General features: G+C 44.9%; 1 protein-coding gene across 1 annotated transcript; it reads left to right on the top strand.

Moving 5' to 3' along the window:
• Positions 1 to 3,932: 3,932 nt before the first annotated feature.
• On the top strand, positions 3,933 to 14,020 carry LOC142391304 (mid1-interacting protein 1-B-like). Its single transcript, XM_075477071.1, has 2 exons — positions 3,933 to 4,072; positions 12,136 to 14,020. Exon 2 carries the CDS (start codon positions 12,352 to 12,354, stop codon positions 12,808 to 12,810), a length of 459 nt encoding a protein of 152 aa, XP_075333186.1. The 5' UTR covers positions 3,933 to 4,072; positions 12,136 to 12,351; the 3' UTR covers positions 12,811 to 14,020.
• The last annotated feature ends 5,510 nt before the right edge of the window (positions 14,021 to 19,530 follow it).

The raw sequence follows: 19,530 nt of genomic DNA, 5'->3' as shown, positions 1-19,530 counted from the left end.
CCGACTTTATTCAGAACACTGTGGACTCGAATTATTCAAACACACGCAGTTCAAAACATTTTCCTGATTGAATTGATTGAAATAAATGTCCTCGTGGGAGTGAAGCTTTGTATTGATTACAAATCCAACACACAAGACACGTTCACTCTTGTTCGAGTCATCGAAAACAAACTACCACAACAGGAAAGCTGCGTTTCAACATCTAATAAAGAAATTAACAGCCGTTTTCATAATTCAAGAACATTTACGGCACACAGAATATAAAATTCAGACTACTGACAGAAACCAGTCGCTGCAGTGTTGACATGTAGCCAGAAGGGGGCGACGTTACGCCATATCCTGCCCGCATCCAATTCGACTGGTGGGGGCGTGGCTCTAAAATGAGACGATAACTGGGCGGAGTTAGTTGGTGGAACTCCACCTTCTTGCAGCCTGAAGCTGCTGGCATTTATCGGTTGGTGAGGAAACAAACCAAAGGTCCGGTGGAACAGTCGATTCATTCTTAGGAACCTCCCTAACCGAGTGAAATGAGTTGGAAGTATGCGAGCAGCACCCATGATCAGAGCTGTCTGAATCCTCCAAATACTTAGGAAAAGAGCTCAGACGCTTCCTCAACGTCACGGAAACAATAATCACTGAAATTAACCAAACTATAGTAAAAACTGAGAATAACTAAACAAGAGAATCAAATAAAGAACAAGTGAGTTTTGGTTTAAATCAATCTTAATCACCAAAAAAGACCAAATCTTTTATTCAATTCCATGATATTCCACCTTAAAATCCTCACGTTTATATATTTTTATCAAATAACAATTTTATAAAGAACACAAACAGATTAGTTGACATCGAACCATTTCTTTCCACTGTGTTTGATCATTCTCTAATATCTATTGTACTTCTTTACTCACTGAAACCCGTCATTTAAATAACTGGGAGGAAGCTGAAAAGAGGAAGCTTCCTTAGAAGGACTTGTGGCTAATGGAGGCGCATCATGCCAGCTTCCTCATTCGAGCTACGTACAACGTTCTACCATTTGTAACGAACCTCAACGCGTCCTCAGCCAGCCTGAAACGCCTCCTGGTAGGCAGCAATATGAGCCTGTCACAGGGTTGTTACATCTGGGGACACTCCTGGGGGCTGAAGTGTCTTGCAGCTAGCCTAAACAATAGGTGGGTATCCAACAATGGTGTGCCTTCTTCCCCCATCCATGCCTAGGCAAGGCAAGGCAATTTTATTTATAGAGCACAATTTGTACACAAGGTGATTCAAAGTGCTTTACAGCTACATAAAATCACAAGAAGGCAATAAAATCATTAAAAATAAATAAAAAAAATAAATAAAATGGAAAAACCCATTAAAAATAATCATTAATTAAATAATTAAAAAGTGAAGAGTGCAGATAAAACACTTTCAGGTGTCATATGCACAGCTAAACAGAACTGTTTTCAGCCTGGATTTAAACATGGTCAGAGCTGAGGCCTGTCTCACATCTTCTGGAAGGCTGTTCCAGATTTTAAAGTCTATTCTCTGAGCGACAGGAAGCCAGTGCAGAGACCTGAGCACTGGACTAATATGGTGGTATTTCCTGGTTGTAGTCAGGACTCGAGCAGCAGCGTTCTGGATGTACTGCAGCTGTCTTACAGCCCGTTTAGAGCCCAGTGAGCAGGCCGTTACAGCAGTCTAACCTGCTGGAGACTAACGCATGGATCAGTCTCTCTGAGTCTGCTTTAGACACTATTCCTTTGATTCTGCCAATGTTTTTTAGATGGTAAAAAGCTGCTGATGTTACAGATTTAATGTGGCTGTTAAAGTTCAAGTCTGAGTCCAATATTACCCCGAGATTTCTAACTTGATAGTTAGGTTTTAGAGAGAGTCTCAAGGTGACTGATAACACTTTCTCTTTGTTTCTGTGGGCCACAGACAATGATTTCAGTTTTGTCTGAGTTTTGCCTACACCCGCAATTACATTTATCAAGGCAGGTGCAACACCAAAAGGAGCCTGAACATCTACACCCCACCTTGGCCAGCTTTGGGGAGCACCAGACTGGAAGTTGATTGTGGACCCGAGCAAAGTTTCTCTGCCAAAATCGCAGCAACAAATCTTAAGGCTGATTTATGGTCGCTTACGGAGACCCTACCGGAGACGCTCTTCGTTGTTGGCGTGTGTCGGCCAACATTTCTTTCTGTCTGTCGAGGCGACGGAGACTCGCGGAGACCCCAAGGGTTGTGATTGGTTGGCTAACAGCATCATGTCCGGAATCCCTTTTCCGTTTTAGCTCCTTCCTCTCAGAACAACAACACCGCCATTTTAAAAAGAGTTTACTGTGTGCCGGGCAACATTTGGTCAGAATTATCTGCATTTCAACATCAACGAGCTCCGACTCCAACAACAGTCTTTCTCTGTCGGTCGCCATCGTTCACTGTGAGGAACGGAGCCGGAAGGTGAACAGCCAATCAACCACTTTCACCATAGACGTAAGAGATTGGGTCGTCTAACGTAGCGCCGCCTGCTGATCGGGAGGTGAACTGCTTTGGGTATCCGACATCCCGACGGAGAGCTGACTGAGAAACATACTGAGGCCTTTAGACCTGACCTTTCAGAACATTTTGTGCTGGAAAAACTTTAGAGGATCTGGTCATCCCCTGTTCACTCAGCCATATTGTTTTGAGAAGCAAGACGCTTTATTTTTTAAACCCCAGCCAACTAGCCGGACTACCTTCATCAACACCAAAACGAGGCTGGAACTCTGCTCACAGGACGCAGCAGGGGGTAAGAAGATGTTCAGAAATGATGCTGCTGATATGGGATGTTACACAGCTTCATGTCAGAAGAGGCGAACTGTCCCTTTAATGGTGATGCTAACAGTGCCGAGGGGAAAATGGAACAGCCTCATTAAGTCGAACTCGCACTTGAGTCGAGGTCAGGTGCAGAGGGTTTGTGGGCCAATCAACCTTCAGGCTGCTGAAGGACCTGGGAATTTGAGGACAAGGTTTATGGAAAGCCACCATGGCCAGGGGAAGTCCAAGCAGAGGGAGGCGCACCTGGGGTGCCAGGTGTCGCCAATGAGCCCGCTGGAGCTGTAATGGGTTCGTCATCAAAACACTGTTGAAGGAGTGTCTCCACCTGATGGCCCCAATGAATCTTCAACGAATATCTCTCGAAAACCCATTGTTGGCATGAAAATCCCCATTGCTAAGGGATTCCCCAGGAGTTCATCACCTTGTCCTATCACAGAGCAGAACTGTTCATCAATAACACCCCCACACTGTCCTGTTTCACATCAACTGCTGTTGGTATAGTTTCTGTAAGCCTGTAAATCACTGCAGGAGATGCCGATCCATTGTCCCTAAAACTAAACTGAAGTAATTCTACGTAACAAGCTTTCAAATCTATTCATAGACTAATCTTCCAAGCACGTTAGAAAATCGAGCTGTAAAGACAAGTCTCGCTTCGCTTCTCAACGTTTTACTATCATCGTTAGGAACCACTTTTGGAGGACACTTTTATTCAATTTAGAAAAGATTCCGTTGGAAAATATTGATCACATTTATGAAATAATGGTTTTAGAACACAATCAGTTACTTCTTTAGGGAGTGACATATCTATCATATTACAAATTTATTCTACTGAACTGAATAATAAAATGACAACATTCTATAATGTAATTAATTTAATACAAATATTTAAAAAGTACAACAAAAATATTTTGTAATAAAACTGGAATAACAAGATTATGCTAAATATTATTAATTTCTTGATTTTACATTATAATAATACCGTTAATATATATTCATAATACCGTTAAATCTATATTTAATTTTTTTATAAACAATGTAACATTTTCCAACGGTCTGTGTGACGTCAAACGCTGTGTGATTGGCTGCATCTGTCGTGCCCCGCTGTGATTGGCTGTGACCGATAGCTCCGCCCCTCTGCTGCTCCTCCGCTGCCAGCCGCTTCCCGACGAACTCGCTGACCGGTGCCCGGTGCTGCCCACTCCCGCACGGATAAACGAACGGAAAAGCGGTCCCGGACCCACCACCAGCCGCCCGGGAACGACCCGATTACACGGTAAGAGCTCCGGGCTCCTGCCCGCCGAGGTTTCACCGCTGCAGCGGGGCCGACCCATGCCGGATACCCGGAATTAGCCGTCATCAGGGCGGTGATTTGTAACAGGGGATGCGCGGCCGATTTGTTCCGGAAAAAGCCGAGAGTTCAACTCGTAACCGCCGTTAATAACCGGCACGCAAACTTTAAAAGTGACTTCTGTTGTTATATTTAAATATGATTACTGTTTTTATAAATATAAAATAAATATAAATTTTTTTATATATATTTATATGGACGTCGCAGTTCATTTCCTGGTATTTTACCCAGCGGACCCCCTCCAGTAAACGGACATTTCCCGCAGAAATGACGCTACCGTTGGTCCACAACCGTTTAAAAACATTAATATACTTAAAAAAAAAAAAAGTAATATACTTTTAAAAACTTCGGCGGTTATCTTCTGTTCCTCCTTTACTCTCAGCTTGTAGTTTTTGTATGCAGCAGCTCCGCTTTTACATGGAAAATAAAACGAATATCAACACAAAATGAGAGAATCTGGAGGAGAACTTTTGCTTTTTTATCCCCGGAGTTCCTCTAAGGTCTGTCGGAGAGAAAGTTAAAGAATGAGCCGGGAAACGCTGTCCGATAATGGATGCATAGCAGGAGGAGTTCAGTTTTAGGGTTTATGTGTTAAATGAACGCGTTTCTGGGTGTTTCTCTTTCCTTTTCTTTCCTTTCGTTTCCTTTCCTTTCCTTTCCTTACTTTTCCTTTTGTTTCCTTTCCTTTCCTTCTCTTTCCTTTCATTCCTTTCGTTTCCTATCCTTTCCTTTTCTTTCCTTTTCTTTCCTTTCCTTCTCTTTCCTTTCCTTTTGTTTAATTTAATTTCCTTTCCTTTTCCTTTTGTTTCCTTTCCTTTCCTTCTCTTTCCTTTCTTTCCTTTCCTTTCCTTACTTTCCCTTTTGTTTCCTTTCCTTCTGTTTAATTTAATTTCCTTTCCTTCTGTTTCCTTTCCTTTTCCTTTTGTTTCCTTTCCTTCCCTTCTCTTTCCTTTCTTTCCTTTCCTTCTCTTTCCCTTTTGTTTCCTTTCCTTCTGTTTCATTTCCTTTAATTTCCTTTTGTTTCCTTTCCTTTCCTTCCGTTTCATTTAATTTCCTTTCCTTTTGTTTCCTTTCCTTCCTCTGGGTGTGTAATGAACGCGTTTCTGGGCGTATAATGAACGCGTTTCTGGGCGTGTAATGAACGCGTTTCTGGGCGTGTAATGAACGCTTTTCTGGGCGTGTAATGAACGCTTTTCTGGGCGTGTAATGAACGCGTTTTTGGGTGTGTAATGAACGCGTTTCTGGGCGTATAGTGAACGTGTTTCTGGGCGTATAATGAACGCTTTTCTGGGTGTGTAATGAACGCGTTTCTGGGTGTGTAATGAACGCGTTTCTGGGCGTATAGTGAACGCGTTTCTGGGCGTATAGTGAACGTGTTTCTGGGTGTATAATGAACGCTTTTCTGGGTGTGTAATGAACGCGTTTTTGGGTGTGTAATGAACGCGTTTCTGGGCGTATAGTGAACGTGTTTCTGGGTGTATAATGAACGCTTTTCTGGGTGTGTAATGAACGCGTTTTTGGGTGTGTAATGAACGCGTTTCTGGGCGTATAGTGAACGCGTTTCTGGGCGTATAGTGAACGCGTTTCTGGGCGTATAGTGAACGCTTTTCTGGGTGTGTAATAAACGCGTTTCTGGGTGTATAGTGAACGTGTTTCTGGGCGTATAATGAACGCTTTTCTGGGTGTGTAATAAACGCGTTTCTGGGTGTATAATGAACGTGTTTCTGGGTGTTTAATGAACGCCTTTCTGGGTGTGTAATGAACGCGTTTTTGGGTGTGTAATGAACGCGTTTCTGGGCGTATAGTGAACGCGTTTCTGGGCGTATAGTGAACGCGTTTCTGGGCGTGTAATGAACGCGTTTCTGGGCGTGTAATGAACGCGTTTCTGGGCGTGTAATGAACGCGTTTCTGGGCGTATAGTGAACGCGTTTCTGGGCGTATAGTGAACGCGTTTCTGGGCGTATAGTGAACGCGTTTCTGGGCGTGTAATGAACGCGTTTCTGGGCGTGTAATGAACGCGTTTCTGGGCGTGTAATGAACGCGTTTCTGGGCGTGTAATGAACGCGTTTCGGGCGTGTAATGAACGCGTTTCTGGGCGTGTAATGAACGCGTTTCGGGCGTATAGTGAACGCGTTTCTGGGCGTGTAATGAACGCGTTTCTGGGCGTGTAATGAACGCGTTTCTGGGCGTGTAATGAACGCGTTTCTGGGCGTATAGTGAACGCGTTTCTGGGCGTATAGTGAACGCGTTTCTGGGCGTATAGTGAACGCGTTTCTGGGCGTGTAATGAACGCGTTTCTGGGCGTGTAATGAACGCGTTTCTGGGCGTGTAATGAACGCGTTTCTGGGCGTGTAATGAACGCGTTTCTGGGCGTGTAATGAACGCGTTTCGGGCGTGTAATGAACGCGTTTCTGGGCGTGTAATGAACGCGTTTCTGGGCGTGTAATGAACGCGTTTCTGGGCGTGTAATGAACGCGTTTCTGGGTGTGTAATGAACGCGTTTCTGGGTGTAATGAACGCGTTTCTGGGCGTGTAATGAACGCGTTTCGGGCGTGTAATGAACGCGTTTCTGGGCGTGTAATGAACGCGTTTCTGGACGTGTAATGAACGCGTTTCTGGGCGTGTAATGAACGCGTTTCGGGCGTGTAATGAACGCGTTTCTGGGCGTGTAATGAACGCGTTTCGGGCGTATAGTGAACGCGTTTCTGGGCGTGTAATGAACGCGTTTCTGGGCGTGTAATGAACGCGTTTCTGGGCGTGTAATGAACGCGTTTCTGGGCGTATAGTGAACGCGTTTCTGGGCGTATAGTGAACGCGTTTCTGGGCGTATAGTGAACGCGTTTCTGGGCGTATAGTGAACGCGTTTCTGGGCGTGTAATGAACGCGTTTCTGGGCGTGTAATGAACGCGTTTCTGGGCGTGTAATGAACGCGTTTCTGGGCGTGTAATGAACGCGTTTCTGGGCGTGTAATGAACGCGTTTCGGGCGTGTAATGAACGCGTTTCTGGGCGTGTAATGAACGCGTTTCTGGGCGTATAATGAACGCGTTTCTGGGCGTGTAATGAACGCGTTTCTGGGCGTGTAATGAACGCTTTTCTGGGTGTGTAATGAACGCGTTTTTGGGTGTGTAATGAACGCGTTTCTGGGCGTATAGTGAACGTGTTTCTGGGCGTATAATGAACGCTTTTCTGGGTGTGTAATGAACGCCTTTCTGGGTGTGTAATGAACGCGTTTTTGGGCGTGTAATGAACGCGTTTCTGGGCGTATAGTGAACGCGTTTCTGGGCGTATAGTGAACGCGTTTCTGGGCGTGTAATGAACGCGTTTCTGGGCGTGTAATGAACGCGTTTCGGGCGTGTAATGAACGCGTTTCTGGGCGTGTAATGAACGCGTTTCTGGGCGTGTAATGAACGCGTTTCTGGGTGTAATGAACGCGTTTCTGGGCGTGTAATGAACGCGTTTCGGGCGTGTAATGAACGCGTTTCTGGGCGTGTAATGAACGCGTTTCTGGGCGTGTAATGAACGCGTTTCTGGGCGTGTAATGAACGCGTTTCGGGCGTGTAATGAACGCGTTTCTGGGCGTGTAATGAACGCGTTTCGGGCGTATAGTGAACGCGTTTCTGGGCGTGTAATGAACGCGTTTCTGGGCGTGTAATGAACGCGTTTCTGGGCGTGTAATGAACGCGTTTCTGGGCGTATAGTGAACGCGTTTCTGGGCGTATAGTGAACGCGTTTCTGGGCGTATAGTGAACGCGTTTCTGGGCGTATAGTGAACGCGTTTCTGGGCGTGTAATGAACGCGTTTCTGGGCGTGTAATGAACGCGTTTCTGGGCGTGTAATGAACGCGTTTCTGGGCGTGTAATGAACGCGTTTCGGGCGTGTAATGAACGCGTTTCTGGGCGTGTAATGAACGCGTTTCTGGGCGTGTAATGAACGCGTTTCTGGGCGTGTAATGAACGCGTTTCTGGGTGTAATGAACGCGTTTCTGGGCGTGTAATGAACGCGTTTCGGGCGTGTAATGAACGCGTTTCTGGGCGTGTAATGAACGCGTTTCTGGGCGTGTAATGAACGCGTTTCTGGGCGTGTAATGAACGCGTTTCGGGCGTGTAATGAACGCGTTTCTGGGCGTGTAATGAACGCGTTTCTGGGCGTGTAATGAACGCGTTTCTGGGTGTAATGAACGCGTTTCTGGGCGTGTAATGAACGCGTTTCTGGGCGTGTAATGAACGTGTTTCTGGGTGTAATGAACGCGTTTCTGGGTGTGTAATGAACGTGTTTCTGGGTGTAATGAACGCGTTTCTGGGCGTGTAATGAACGCGTTTCTGGGCGTGTAATGAACGCGTTTCTGGGCGTGTAATGAACGCGTTTCTGGGCGTGTAATGAACGCGTTTCTGGGTGTGTAATGAATGCGTTTCTGGGTGTAATGAACGCGTTTCTGGGCGTGTAATGAACGCGTTTCTGGGCGTGTAATGAATGCGTTTCTGGGTGTGTAATGAACGTGTTTCTGTGTGTGTAATGAACGCGTTTCTGGGCGTGTAATGAACGTGTTTCTGGGTGTTTAATGAACGCGTTTCTGGGCGTGTAATGAACGCGTTTCTGGGCGTGTAATGAACGTGTTTCTGGGTGTGTAATGAACGTGTTTCTGGGCGTGTAATGAACGCGTTTCTGGGCGTGTAATGAACGTGTTTCTGGGCGTGTAATGAACGCGTTTCTGGGCGTGTAATGAATGCGTTTCTGGGTGTGTAATGAACGCGTTTCTGGGTGTTTAATGAACGCGTTTCTGGGCGTGTAATGAACGCGTTTCTGGGCGTGTAATGAACGTGTTTCTGGGTGTGTAATGAACGCGTTTCTGTGTGTGTAATGAACGCGTTTCTGGGCGTATAGTGAACGCGTTTCTGGGCGTGTAATGAATGTGTTTCTGGGCGTGTAATGAACGTGTTTCTGGGTGTTTAATGAACGCGTTTCTGGGCGTGTAATGAACGTGTTTCTGTGTGTGTAATGAATGCGTTTCTGGGTGTTTAATGAATGCGTTTCTGGGCGTGTAATGAACGTGTTTCTGGGTGTTTAATGAACGCGTTTCTGGGCGTGTAATGAATGCGTTTCTGGGTGTGTAATGAACGTGTTTCTGGGTGTTTAATGAATGCGTTTCTGTGTGTGTAATGAACGCGTTTCTGGGCGTGTAATGAACGTGTTTCTGTGTGTGTAATGAATGCGTTTCTGGGTGTGTAATGAACGTGTTTCTGGGTGTTTAATGAATGCGTTTCTGGGTGTGTAATGAATGCGTTTCTGGGTGTGTAATGAACGCGTTTCTGTGTGTGTAATGAACGTGTTTCTGGGTGTGTAATGAATGCGTTTCTGGGCGTGTAATGAACGTGTTTCTGGGTGTGTAATGAACGCGTTTCTGGGCGTGTAATGAACGCGTTTCTGGGCGTGTAATGAACGCGTTTCTGGGTGTTTAATGAACGTGTTTCTGGGCGTGTAATGAACGTGTTTCTGGGTGTGTAATGAACGCGTTTCTGTGTGTGTAATGAACGCGTTTCTGTGTGTGTAATGAATGCGTTTCTGGGTGTTTAATGAACGCGTTTCTGGGCGTGTAATGAATGCGTTTCTGGGTGTGTAATGAACGTGTTTCTGGGCGTGTAATGAACGTGTTTCTGGGTGTTTAATGAACGTGTTTCTGGGTGTGTAATGAATGCGTTTCTGGGTGTGTAATGAACGTGTTTCTGGGCGTGTAATGAACGCGTTTCTGGGCGTGTAATGAACGTGTTTCTGGGCGTGTAATGAACGTGTTTCTGTGTGTGTAGTGAACGTGTTTCTGGGTGTGTAATGAACGTGTTTCTGTGTGTGTAATGAATGCGTTTCTGGGTGTTTAATGAACGCGTTTCTGGGCGTGTAATGAACGCGTTTCTGGGCGTGTAATGAACGTGTTTCTGGGTGTGTAATGAACGCGTTTCTGTGTGTGTAATGAACGCGTTTCTGGGCGTATAGTGAACGCGTTTCTGGGCGTGTAATGAATGTGTTTCTGGGCGTGTAATGAACGTGTTTCTGGGTGTTTAATGAACGCGTTTCTGGGCGTGTAATGAACGTGTTTCTGTGTGTGTAATGAATGCGTTTCTGGGTGTTTAATGAACGCGTTTCTGGGCGTGTAATGAATGTGTTTCTGGGCGTGTAATGAACGTGTTTCTGGGTGTTTAATGAACGCGTTTCTGGGCGTGTAATGAATGCGTTTCTGGGTGTGTAATGAACGTGTTTCTGGGTGTTTAATGAATGCGTTTCTGTGTGTGTAATGAACGCGTTTCTGGGTGTTTAATGAATGTGTTTCTGGGCGTGTAATGAACGTGTTTCTGGGTGTTTAATGAACGCGTTTCTGGGCGTGTAATGAATGCGTTTCTGGGCGTGTAATGAACGTGTTTCTGTGTGTGTAATGAATGCGTTTCTGGGTGTGTAATGAACGTGTTTCTGGGTGTTTAATGAATGCGTTTCTGGGTGTGTAATGAATGCGTTTCTGGGTGTGTAATGAACGCGTTTCTGTGTGTGTAATGAACGTGTTTCTGGGCGTGTAATGAACGCGTTTCTGTGTGTGTAATGAATGCGTTTCTGGGCGTGTAATGAACGTGTTTCTGGGTGTGTAATGAACGCGTTTCTGTGTGTGTAATGAACGTGTTTGTGTGTGTAATGAATGCGTTTCTGGGTGTGTAATGAACGCGTTTCTGTGTGTGTAATGAACGTGTTTCTGGGCGTGTAATGAACGTGTTTCTGTGTGTGTAATGAATGCGTTTCTGGGCGTGTAATGAACGTGTTTCTGGGTGTGTAATGAACGCGTTTCTGTGTGTGTAATGAACGTGTTTGTGTGTGTAATGAATGCGTTTCTGGGTGTGTAATGAACGCGTTTCTGGGTGTGTAATGAATGCGTTTCTGGGCGTGTAATGAACGTGTTTCTGTGTGTGTAATGAACGCGTTTCTGTGTGTGTAATGAACGCGTTTCTGGGTGTGTAATGAACGCGTTTCTGGGCGTGTAATGAACGCGTTTCTGGGCGTGTAATGAATGCGTTTCTGGGTGTGTAATGAACGCGTTTCTGGGCGTGTAATGAACGCGTTTCTGGGTGTGTAATGAATGCGTTTCTGGGTGTGTAATGAACGTGTTTCTGGGCGTGTAATGAACGCGTTTCTGGGCGTGTAATGAACGCGTTTCTGGGTGTGTAATGAATGCGTTTCTGGGTGTGTAATGAACGTGTTTCTGGGCGTTTAATTAACGTGTTTCTGGGCGTGTAATGAACGCGTTTCTGGGCGTGTAATGAACGCGTTTCTGGGCGTGTAATGAACGCGTTTCTGGGCGTATAGTGAACGCGTTTCTGGGTGTGTAATGAACGCGTTTCTGGGCGTATAGTGAACGCGTTTCTGGGCGTGTAATGAACGCGTTTCTGGGTGTGTAATGAACGCGTTTCTGGGCGTGTAATGAACGCGTTTCTGGGCGTGTAATGAACGTGTTTCTGGGCGTTTAATTAACGTGTTTCTGGGTGTGTAATGAACGCGTTTCTGGGCGTGTAATGAACGCGTTTCTGGGCGTGTAATGAACGCGTTTCTGGGCGTGTAATGAACGCGTTTCTGGGCGTGTAATGAACGCGTTTCTGGGCGTGTAATCAACGCGTTTCTGGGCGTTTAATGAACGCGTTTCTGGGCGTGTAATGAACGCGTTTCTGGGCGTGTAATGAACGCGTTTCTGGGCGTGTAATCAACGCGTTTCTGGGTGTTTAATGATCATTTAGGTCTTGTTTTACTCATTTTTTACGCTGGTTTTTTTTCACACTGGGCTCACAGCCAATAGAAATCATCCACCAGGCTGTTTTAAGGCTTCCTCGTTAGTTAATTTGTCGTTAAACCACTTCCAACCCGACTGTGGGACCCTGCAGGTGTCGACATCAGTTTGAAGCAGACATTTTCTTCTGCTTCCTTTCAGTTAAATCCTCCGTCTTCTCTTCATTTATTCCAGGTGGCTGCTGGGTGAAACGTCTGAGGTCCAGCAGCAGGACACGGCCCCCCCGCCGGCAGGGACGGGAGTCTGGAGCCAGAGAACTGGTCCGGTGAGTTCCTCTCTGGGGTCAGGAGCTGGTTAAGAGCCGGCCAGGATCAGGCCGCGGCCGGGGGAATAATCCCTAAAGAGCATTATCGGGCTAAGTTTGGCCCTGGGCTGTGACCGCGGGCCGCCATGATGCAGATGTCCGCCTCCTACAACCAGAAGAACTCGCTGTTCAACGCCATGAACCGCTTCATCGGCGCCGTCAACAACATGGACCAGACGGTGATGGTGCCCAGCCTGCTGCGGGACGTCCCGCTGGACGACGGCGAGGACCTGAGGACGCCAGAGACCAACGGACCGGTGGGCGAACCCAACGGCAGCGCCTACTTCCACCAGGACGCCAACATGTACAGCTCCTACATCCTGCTCAAGTCCATCCGCAACGACATCGAGTGGGGCGTCCTGCAGGGGGACGAGCGCCGCCCGGTGGAGGCGGGGCCGGTGGAGGCGCCGCGGGCGGAGGAGGACGACCTCCAGAAAGAGTTCCACTTCCACCTGAACGGACTGCACGCCATTCTGTCCAAACTGACGCTCAAAGCCAACACGCTGACCAGCCGCTACAAGGAGGAGATCGGATGCAGGAACTGAGTCACGAAGGCCGAGTTCAAACGTTTTGGCTCATTAACCACAAACTGAACTTCTGCCATTTCCGGGACAGAAAACAAGCAGAACTGAAGAATCTCTGGGCTTCGGTGCTCCTTTAAGCTCCTTTCTGCAGAGTCCAAACAAGTAGGTGATTAAAGGAAGTTCAGCCGCTCCAAAGGGAAAACCGGTGGCTTCACGGCCGCTGATTAAACAGAGTTGCTCTGAAACTTTGAGTTAAAAAAAGCCGAAATCAGAAAATTATTTTCTCTCCAACCAGAACACCTGGTGAGGGTTAACAGATTTATCCCAGCTGTTAAATCATGTTCCCCAGAACAACTTTTGAGTTTGACAAACTTAGGATCTAGGTATGATCCCAGGGGACACCGCACCCGTCAGGTGGGGGATACCTCGGCTTCTTTTGGTTCGACTCGTCCCCGCGGCGCCCTCGTGCGTATCCCGAGAACACTTTCAATCCGATAATAAGAAATATTTAAACAGATATTCCAGAACATTTAGAGTTGGACAAACTTTAGAGGATCTAGGTATGATCCCTGAGGGACACCACACCCGTCAGGTGGGGGATACCTCGGCTTCTTTTGGTTCGACTCGTCCCCGTGGTGTCCCCACGGTGCCCAACAGAGCCTCCGGTTGGATTTCCTTTCCCTGACAGAAGGGGAAAGCTCTCCCGGTTAGCTTGGAGCATGTTTGTTGTGGTTAATGAGCTAAAACGTGGAAGAACACCGGGCGCTTGGTCAGAGGAAACTAATGTTTCCTCCAGATGTTGGACTGAGGACACGCTTCGGCTCGCCTGCCCGACTTCATTTCATCCTGCGAATGCATGATAACCCTTCAGTTATCAGTCCTCATCCAGCTGGACTAAAACACGCATGTACAGAACGGCTGTTTGTTTTGTATAAAGTTTGAAATGTTGAACACTTTTATGGGCTTTTTCTGCCGTTCATTCAATCGATTATCGCGGCTGTTTTCTTCTTCTGTAAAGATGTAAAGTGGAACTGATGGACTGCTGTAAAAGAAGCGCTTCCCCCTCCTGAAGATGAGCGGAACCAGGCGGCACTGATGGTCAGAGGTTCTTAACACTGGGTTTCACGGTCCAGAACACTTTAAACTGCAGGTTTGGTCTGGAATAACACTGTCTGTAAATGAACTGTTTTTGTTTTTATATTTATGTCAAGCTTGACAATTAAAGGTTTTGATGAGAATCTCAGTGTTCTGCTTCATTCTGAAAATAATTTTTTTAATCATTTAGAATCATTCTTCAGATGTTTTATTAAAGGTTTATGCAAGTTTTTAGAATTTTTAACCCATTAATGAGATTTTAGACTCTTTGGAACCTCGAAGCTGTAAAAATGTAAAACAGACACTTATTGTTCTGGTCCTCAGGAGGTTCGAGAGCTGGGGGTTTTAGAAGGTTTCAGATGTTCTGAACGGGTTCCAGAGGTGATTCTGTTAGATCTAAACTGGGTTCTGGTTCTGAACGGGTTCCAGATGTGATTCTGTTAGATCTAAACTGGGTTCGGGTTCTGAACGGGTTCCAGATGTAATTCTGTTAGATTTAAACTGGGTTCTGGTTCTGAACGGGTTCCAGATGTAATTCTGTTAGATTTAAACTGGGTTCTGGTTCTGAACGGGTTCCAGATGTAATTCTGTTAGATCTAAACTGGGTTCAGATTCTGAACGGGTTCCAGAGGTGATTCGGTTAGATTTCAAATCAGATCAGATTTATTTATATAGCACATTTCATGTACAAACAGTTCAAAGTGCTTTACATAAAATAAAAGCATTGCAGCAGGGAGTGGAAGAAGCATTAAAATACATAAAAGAATATAAAGAGAAACAAATAAAATCATTTAAATGAATTTAAAAACAGGAAACAGTCTTGATAAGTTAAAAGATATTTCATGCATAGACACATGAGAACAGAAATGTTTTTAACCTGGATTTAAAAATGTCTCCATTTGGTGAAAGTTTAATCTCCACTGGCAGTTTGTTCCACTTGTTTGCAGCATAACAGCTAAATGCTGCTTCTCCATGTTTAGTCTGGACTCTGGACTGGACCAGCTGACCTGAGTCCTTGGGTCTCAGAGCTCTGCTGGCTTTATATTCTCTGAACAGATCACAGATTGTAAACCATCAGCAGGCTTTTAAAATCTATTCTGTGACTGACTGGAAGCCAGAGTAAAGATTTTAAAGCTGCTGTGATGTGTTCAGATCTCTTAGTCCGGGTTAAAACTCCAGCAGCAGCGTTCTGGATGAGCTGCAGATGTTTAATGCTCTTTTTGGGAAGTCCAGTTAAAAGAGCGTTACAGTGATGGAGTCTGCTGGAGATGAATGCATGGATGAGTTTCTCCTGGAAACCTTTAATTCTGTTGATGTTTCTGAGATGGTAAAAAGCTGCCTTGGTGATAGCTTTGATGTGGCTGCTGAAAGTCAGATCTGAGTCTATCAACACTCCGAGGTTACCAACTCGGTCAGTGATTGTAAGGTCCCGAGTCTCAAGATATTTACCAACGCTGACCCTCTTCTCTTTGCTCCCAAACAGAATGATCTCAGTTTTGTCTTCATTTAATTGTAGAAAATTCTCTCTCATCCAGGTGTTTACTTCCTCCAGACACTGACACAGTACGTCTGCTGGGCTGCAGTCGTCCGGTGACAGAGACACATAAAGTTGTGTATCGTCTGCATAAATGTGATAATTTATGTTAAAGTTCTGTAATATCTGACCCAAAGGGAGCATATACAAGTTAAACAGAAGAGGTCCAAGAATTGACCCCTGGGGGACTCCACAAGTCATGGCCACTCGCTCAGATTCATAGCTGCCAATAGTAACAAAATAACTCCGGCCTTCTAAGTAGGACCTGAACCAGTTAAGGACCGCTCCATTTAAACTGGGTTCTGGTTCTGAACGGGTTCCAGAGGTAATTCTGTTAGATGTAAACTGGGTTCTGGTTCTGAACGGGTTCCAGAGGTAATTCTGTTAGATGTAAACTGGGTTCTGGTTCTGAACGGGTTCCAGAGGTAATTCTTTATTTGGTTCCTTCCTTATTTGGTTCCTTCCTTATTTGGTCACTTCCTTATTTGGTCACTTCCTTATTAGGTCAGTTCCTTATTTGGTCAGTTCCTTATTTGGTCACTTCCTTATTTGGTCACTTCCTTATTTTGTCACTTCCTTATTTTGTCACTTCCTTATTTGGTTCCTTCCTTATTTGGTTCCTTCCTTATTTGGTCACTTCCTTATTTGGTTCCTTCCTTATTTTGTCACTTCCTTATTTGGTTCCTTCCTTATTTGGTTCCTTCCTTATTTGGTCACTTCCTTATTTGGTTCCTTCCTTATTTTGTCACTTCCTTATTGTGTCCTTTCCTTATTTGGTTCCTTCCTTATTTGGTTCCTTCCTTATTTGGTTCCTTCCTTATTTGGTCACTTCCTTATTTGGTCACTTCCTTATTTGGTCCCTTCCTTATTTGGTCATTTCCTCGCTCAGACGCAGCAGCTGCTGCTCTCTGGAAATCAAAGACGAGTTTTGTTCCCAGAGAGGCTGGCAGGTCGTCGGGGGCAACAGCTCTGGTCTTACATAAAGCCTGAACCACCGCAGCCCGTCTGAGCCAATCAGGCCTCCCTCCACCTGTAATCCCCCATAATGCCTCGCCTGCCGCTCAGAGGGAAACCCTGCGCTTCCACCGGCTTTATCTGGTGGGATCACAGGGGCTGAGGGGCGGGGCTACACCTGGACAGGTGAGTCAGAAACAAAAGCAACAGGAGAGTGATCAGAGAAGGTTTTAGATCCGTCATGAACTTTACCTTCTGTAACGTTTCCTTCTGGAAGAAGGTGGAAGAATAAACCTAAACGTGCTCGTCAGAAGCCATTTTCATGTTAAAGTTCTTCCAGACGGCGGAGTCGACAGAACCAAAGTCATCTGTAAACACTGCCAAGTTGAATTGTCTTCTCAGCGTAGTAGTTCCAGTCTAAAATATCACTTAAAGGCAAAACACACAACTGATAGCAGCAAGTCATTCAAGGAAACAGACAGTGGAGCGAGGCTTCTACATAAAAACTACAGAAAGATGCTGATGTTAAAAGTGTGTTTGCACAACAAATGTTATGGCACTTTCATTCATATGGCAGCACATTTAAAATAAAGCTAAATGCTAAAAGCTATACGCTACTTTTGGATTCATTTTTGGATTCTGCGTACAAATGCGATTAATCGTGATTAATCAGGGAAATCATGTGATTAATTAGATTAAACATTTTAATTGTTGCCCAGCCCTATTAAATATATTATTAACTTTGACATTGACATCCAACCCGAAATGATTAAATTCCCTTTGAGTTATTCTGGAATAAAGAAGGTGGAGACGCTGCTCATCAGTCTTTGTTCAGTCAGAGATGAAGAAGGTGTAACCTCTGATGGTTAAAAACATCTAACCGGTTTATTCTCCTGGAGCCGACAGATGTGTTAAACATTCTGTTTTCAGGATGAAACATGGACTGAGGTCTGAATCTACAGCTGAGCAGCAGGGGGCGCTGTGGTTACACGGCTCACCGACAAGTGTGTCAGAGCGCCGATTAATGTTTGATGAGGTCAGAGCCAGAATAATGAAAACACACACACAATCTTAATTAGTTATGGTGTAAAAGGCTGATTTAAAGGTCACAGGTCAGCAGGTTCGTGTGTGTGTGTGTGTGTGTGTGTGTGTGTGTGCGTGCTCTCTATCGTACTCTTTTCCAACAGATCCGACCTTCACTGCGTGCACTGTGCACGTGAGTCCTGGTCTCTAAAAGAACGTAAACATGGAAGTAAAACCGTTTCTTTCTCTGGTTTCTCTGAGATGCGCACTTAACGAACACTCGTGCACGGTCGGGTTTAGCTCCGGTCCAACGTCTAACTGGACCGGCACCGGTTTGAGAAAGAAAAGCAGGTTTGAACAGGCTGCAGATTAAAAACGGTCCTAAAGAAAAACACTGAGCGGGACCCAAAGTTTAGGAAGGCACCTGATTTACATGTGGTGACATCACACTGGATTCATTCATCAGTTCACTGGAACATGAAGACACTTTAATTCAGATAAAACACGTGCTATCTGGTCTTTGAGCCGGATTTATTCAGGGTGGGGGGGCTTTATCTGAGTCTGGGAGTGATCCCATGCAGGAGGGATTCAAACTGGCCGTGATTCGCTGCCTTTTAGAAGCTCAGTTTCATGGATAAAGTTTAGAATCATCGTAACATGATTGGATTCATTTTAAAAGTCCAGTTTGGGTTGGACGAACCCAATGATTCCTTATGGGCGCCAATGCCGAAGGCATTAGACACACATCTTACTCTGTTGCTAGACTATTATTATTCTCCCGTTTCCGCCCTAAAGCTAAGCGCGCTACTAGTCTAGCAGCGATGGTCCGAACCATAGATATGTATAGAACCATAGATATGTATAGAACCATAGATATGTATAGAACCATAGATATGTATAGAACCATAGATATGTATAGAACCATAGATATGTATAGAATCATAGATATGTATAGAACCATAGATATGTATAGAATGGCTAGTTGTCTCGTCCGCGTTGCTGGGCAATGGAGTGGAACGTCCGCAGATGGCGGCCATCTTACCACAAACAGCTCTCTCGCCGACAACATTGTGTTGATGGTGAAACATTCAAACATTCAAGACATAACTTGCTTAATTCTCAAACGTTTAGGTTATTATAAACATCAAAGTAGTAAGCTAATCATCACACTACAGACGAAGTCCATATTTATTTTTTTAAATAAAAACGTAAATATTTCACGTTTATTTGCCCCATGACTCAACTTTATTTACCCCTTGGGATGACTCCCTCAGGGAAATTCAAGTCCCCAGTAGCTCCAAACACACACATAGGATCTCTATAAATGTAAAATACAGTATAATATAGAATAATTGATATAATATAGCATTAAAATATAATTAATATAGAATAATCTAAAACAAAGTGTAAAAAAGAATATAGGCTACACAAGAAATACAAAGTAAAGAGTTAAATAAAATAAGTTATAGCACAATGGTTGAGTTATTGCCCATATTGCACTACACTTGTGTTAATTACACATTGTATGCACATAGTCTGACCATAAATAGATAAGATATTGCACAGTAGTGACATGAATTATTGCACATTTCAACATATTCAATCATCCAGAATTATTACCACGGCAATCACGTTTGTTAGAAAACAAACAGTGTAAAATGGTGGAGATTTCTGTGAGATAAGAGTAACAGCGTCAGAGCAGATCACTTAACATAACTATGGTTACCTCAGGTCTGACTGTCTCCCGGACATCTCACCCTGTGGTAAGATGGCCGACTTGTGCGGACGTTCTAAACTCAGATGTAACACATCTAGCCATTCTATACATATCTATGGTCCGACCGGCATAAAAAAGTGCATCGATCGGGAATGGTGTGCTATGACGTTTGGCTCTCAGTCAAAAGGAATTCCGGAAAAATGGGAAAAAGTGGGGAAATTGTGGATGGGAAAATGCATTGAAAAGCACTTAACGAGGGCAAAATGCCCTATTTTAGAGGCCTTATAACTCAGCCATACAGCATAACACAGACCTCATTCAAAGTTTATATGTGACAGGAGACTCTCGGCTTTAACTGAACCAAAGGGTTTGTTGATACATTATGCAGCTTTGATACAACAGCAGTTTACGTTTTAGG

This window comes from Odontesthes bonariensis, chromosome 11, assembly GCF_027942865.1.
Source record: "Odontesthes bonariensis isolate fOdoBon6 chromosome 11, fOdoBon6.hap1, whole genome shotgun sequence".
In the NCBI taxonomy this organism is placed as follows: domain Eukaryota; kingdom Metazoa; phylum Chordata; class Actinopteri; order Atheriniformes; family Atherinopsidae; genus Odontesthes; species Odontesthes bonariensis.
Note: the sequence above shows the minus strand (reverse complement) of the source record. Positions and strands in the feature narration are given on the sequence as shown.

Excerpts from the sequence above, each read along its gene's own strand:
- LOC142391304 (XM_075477071.1), top strand. The coding sequence starts at position 12,352 with ATGATGCAGATGTCCGCCTCCTACAACCAGAAGAACTCGCTGTTCAAC.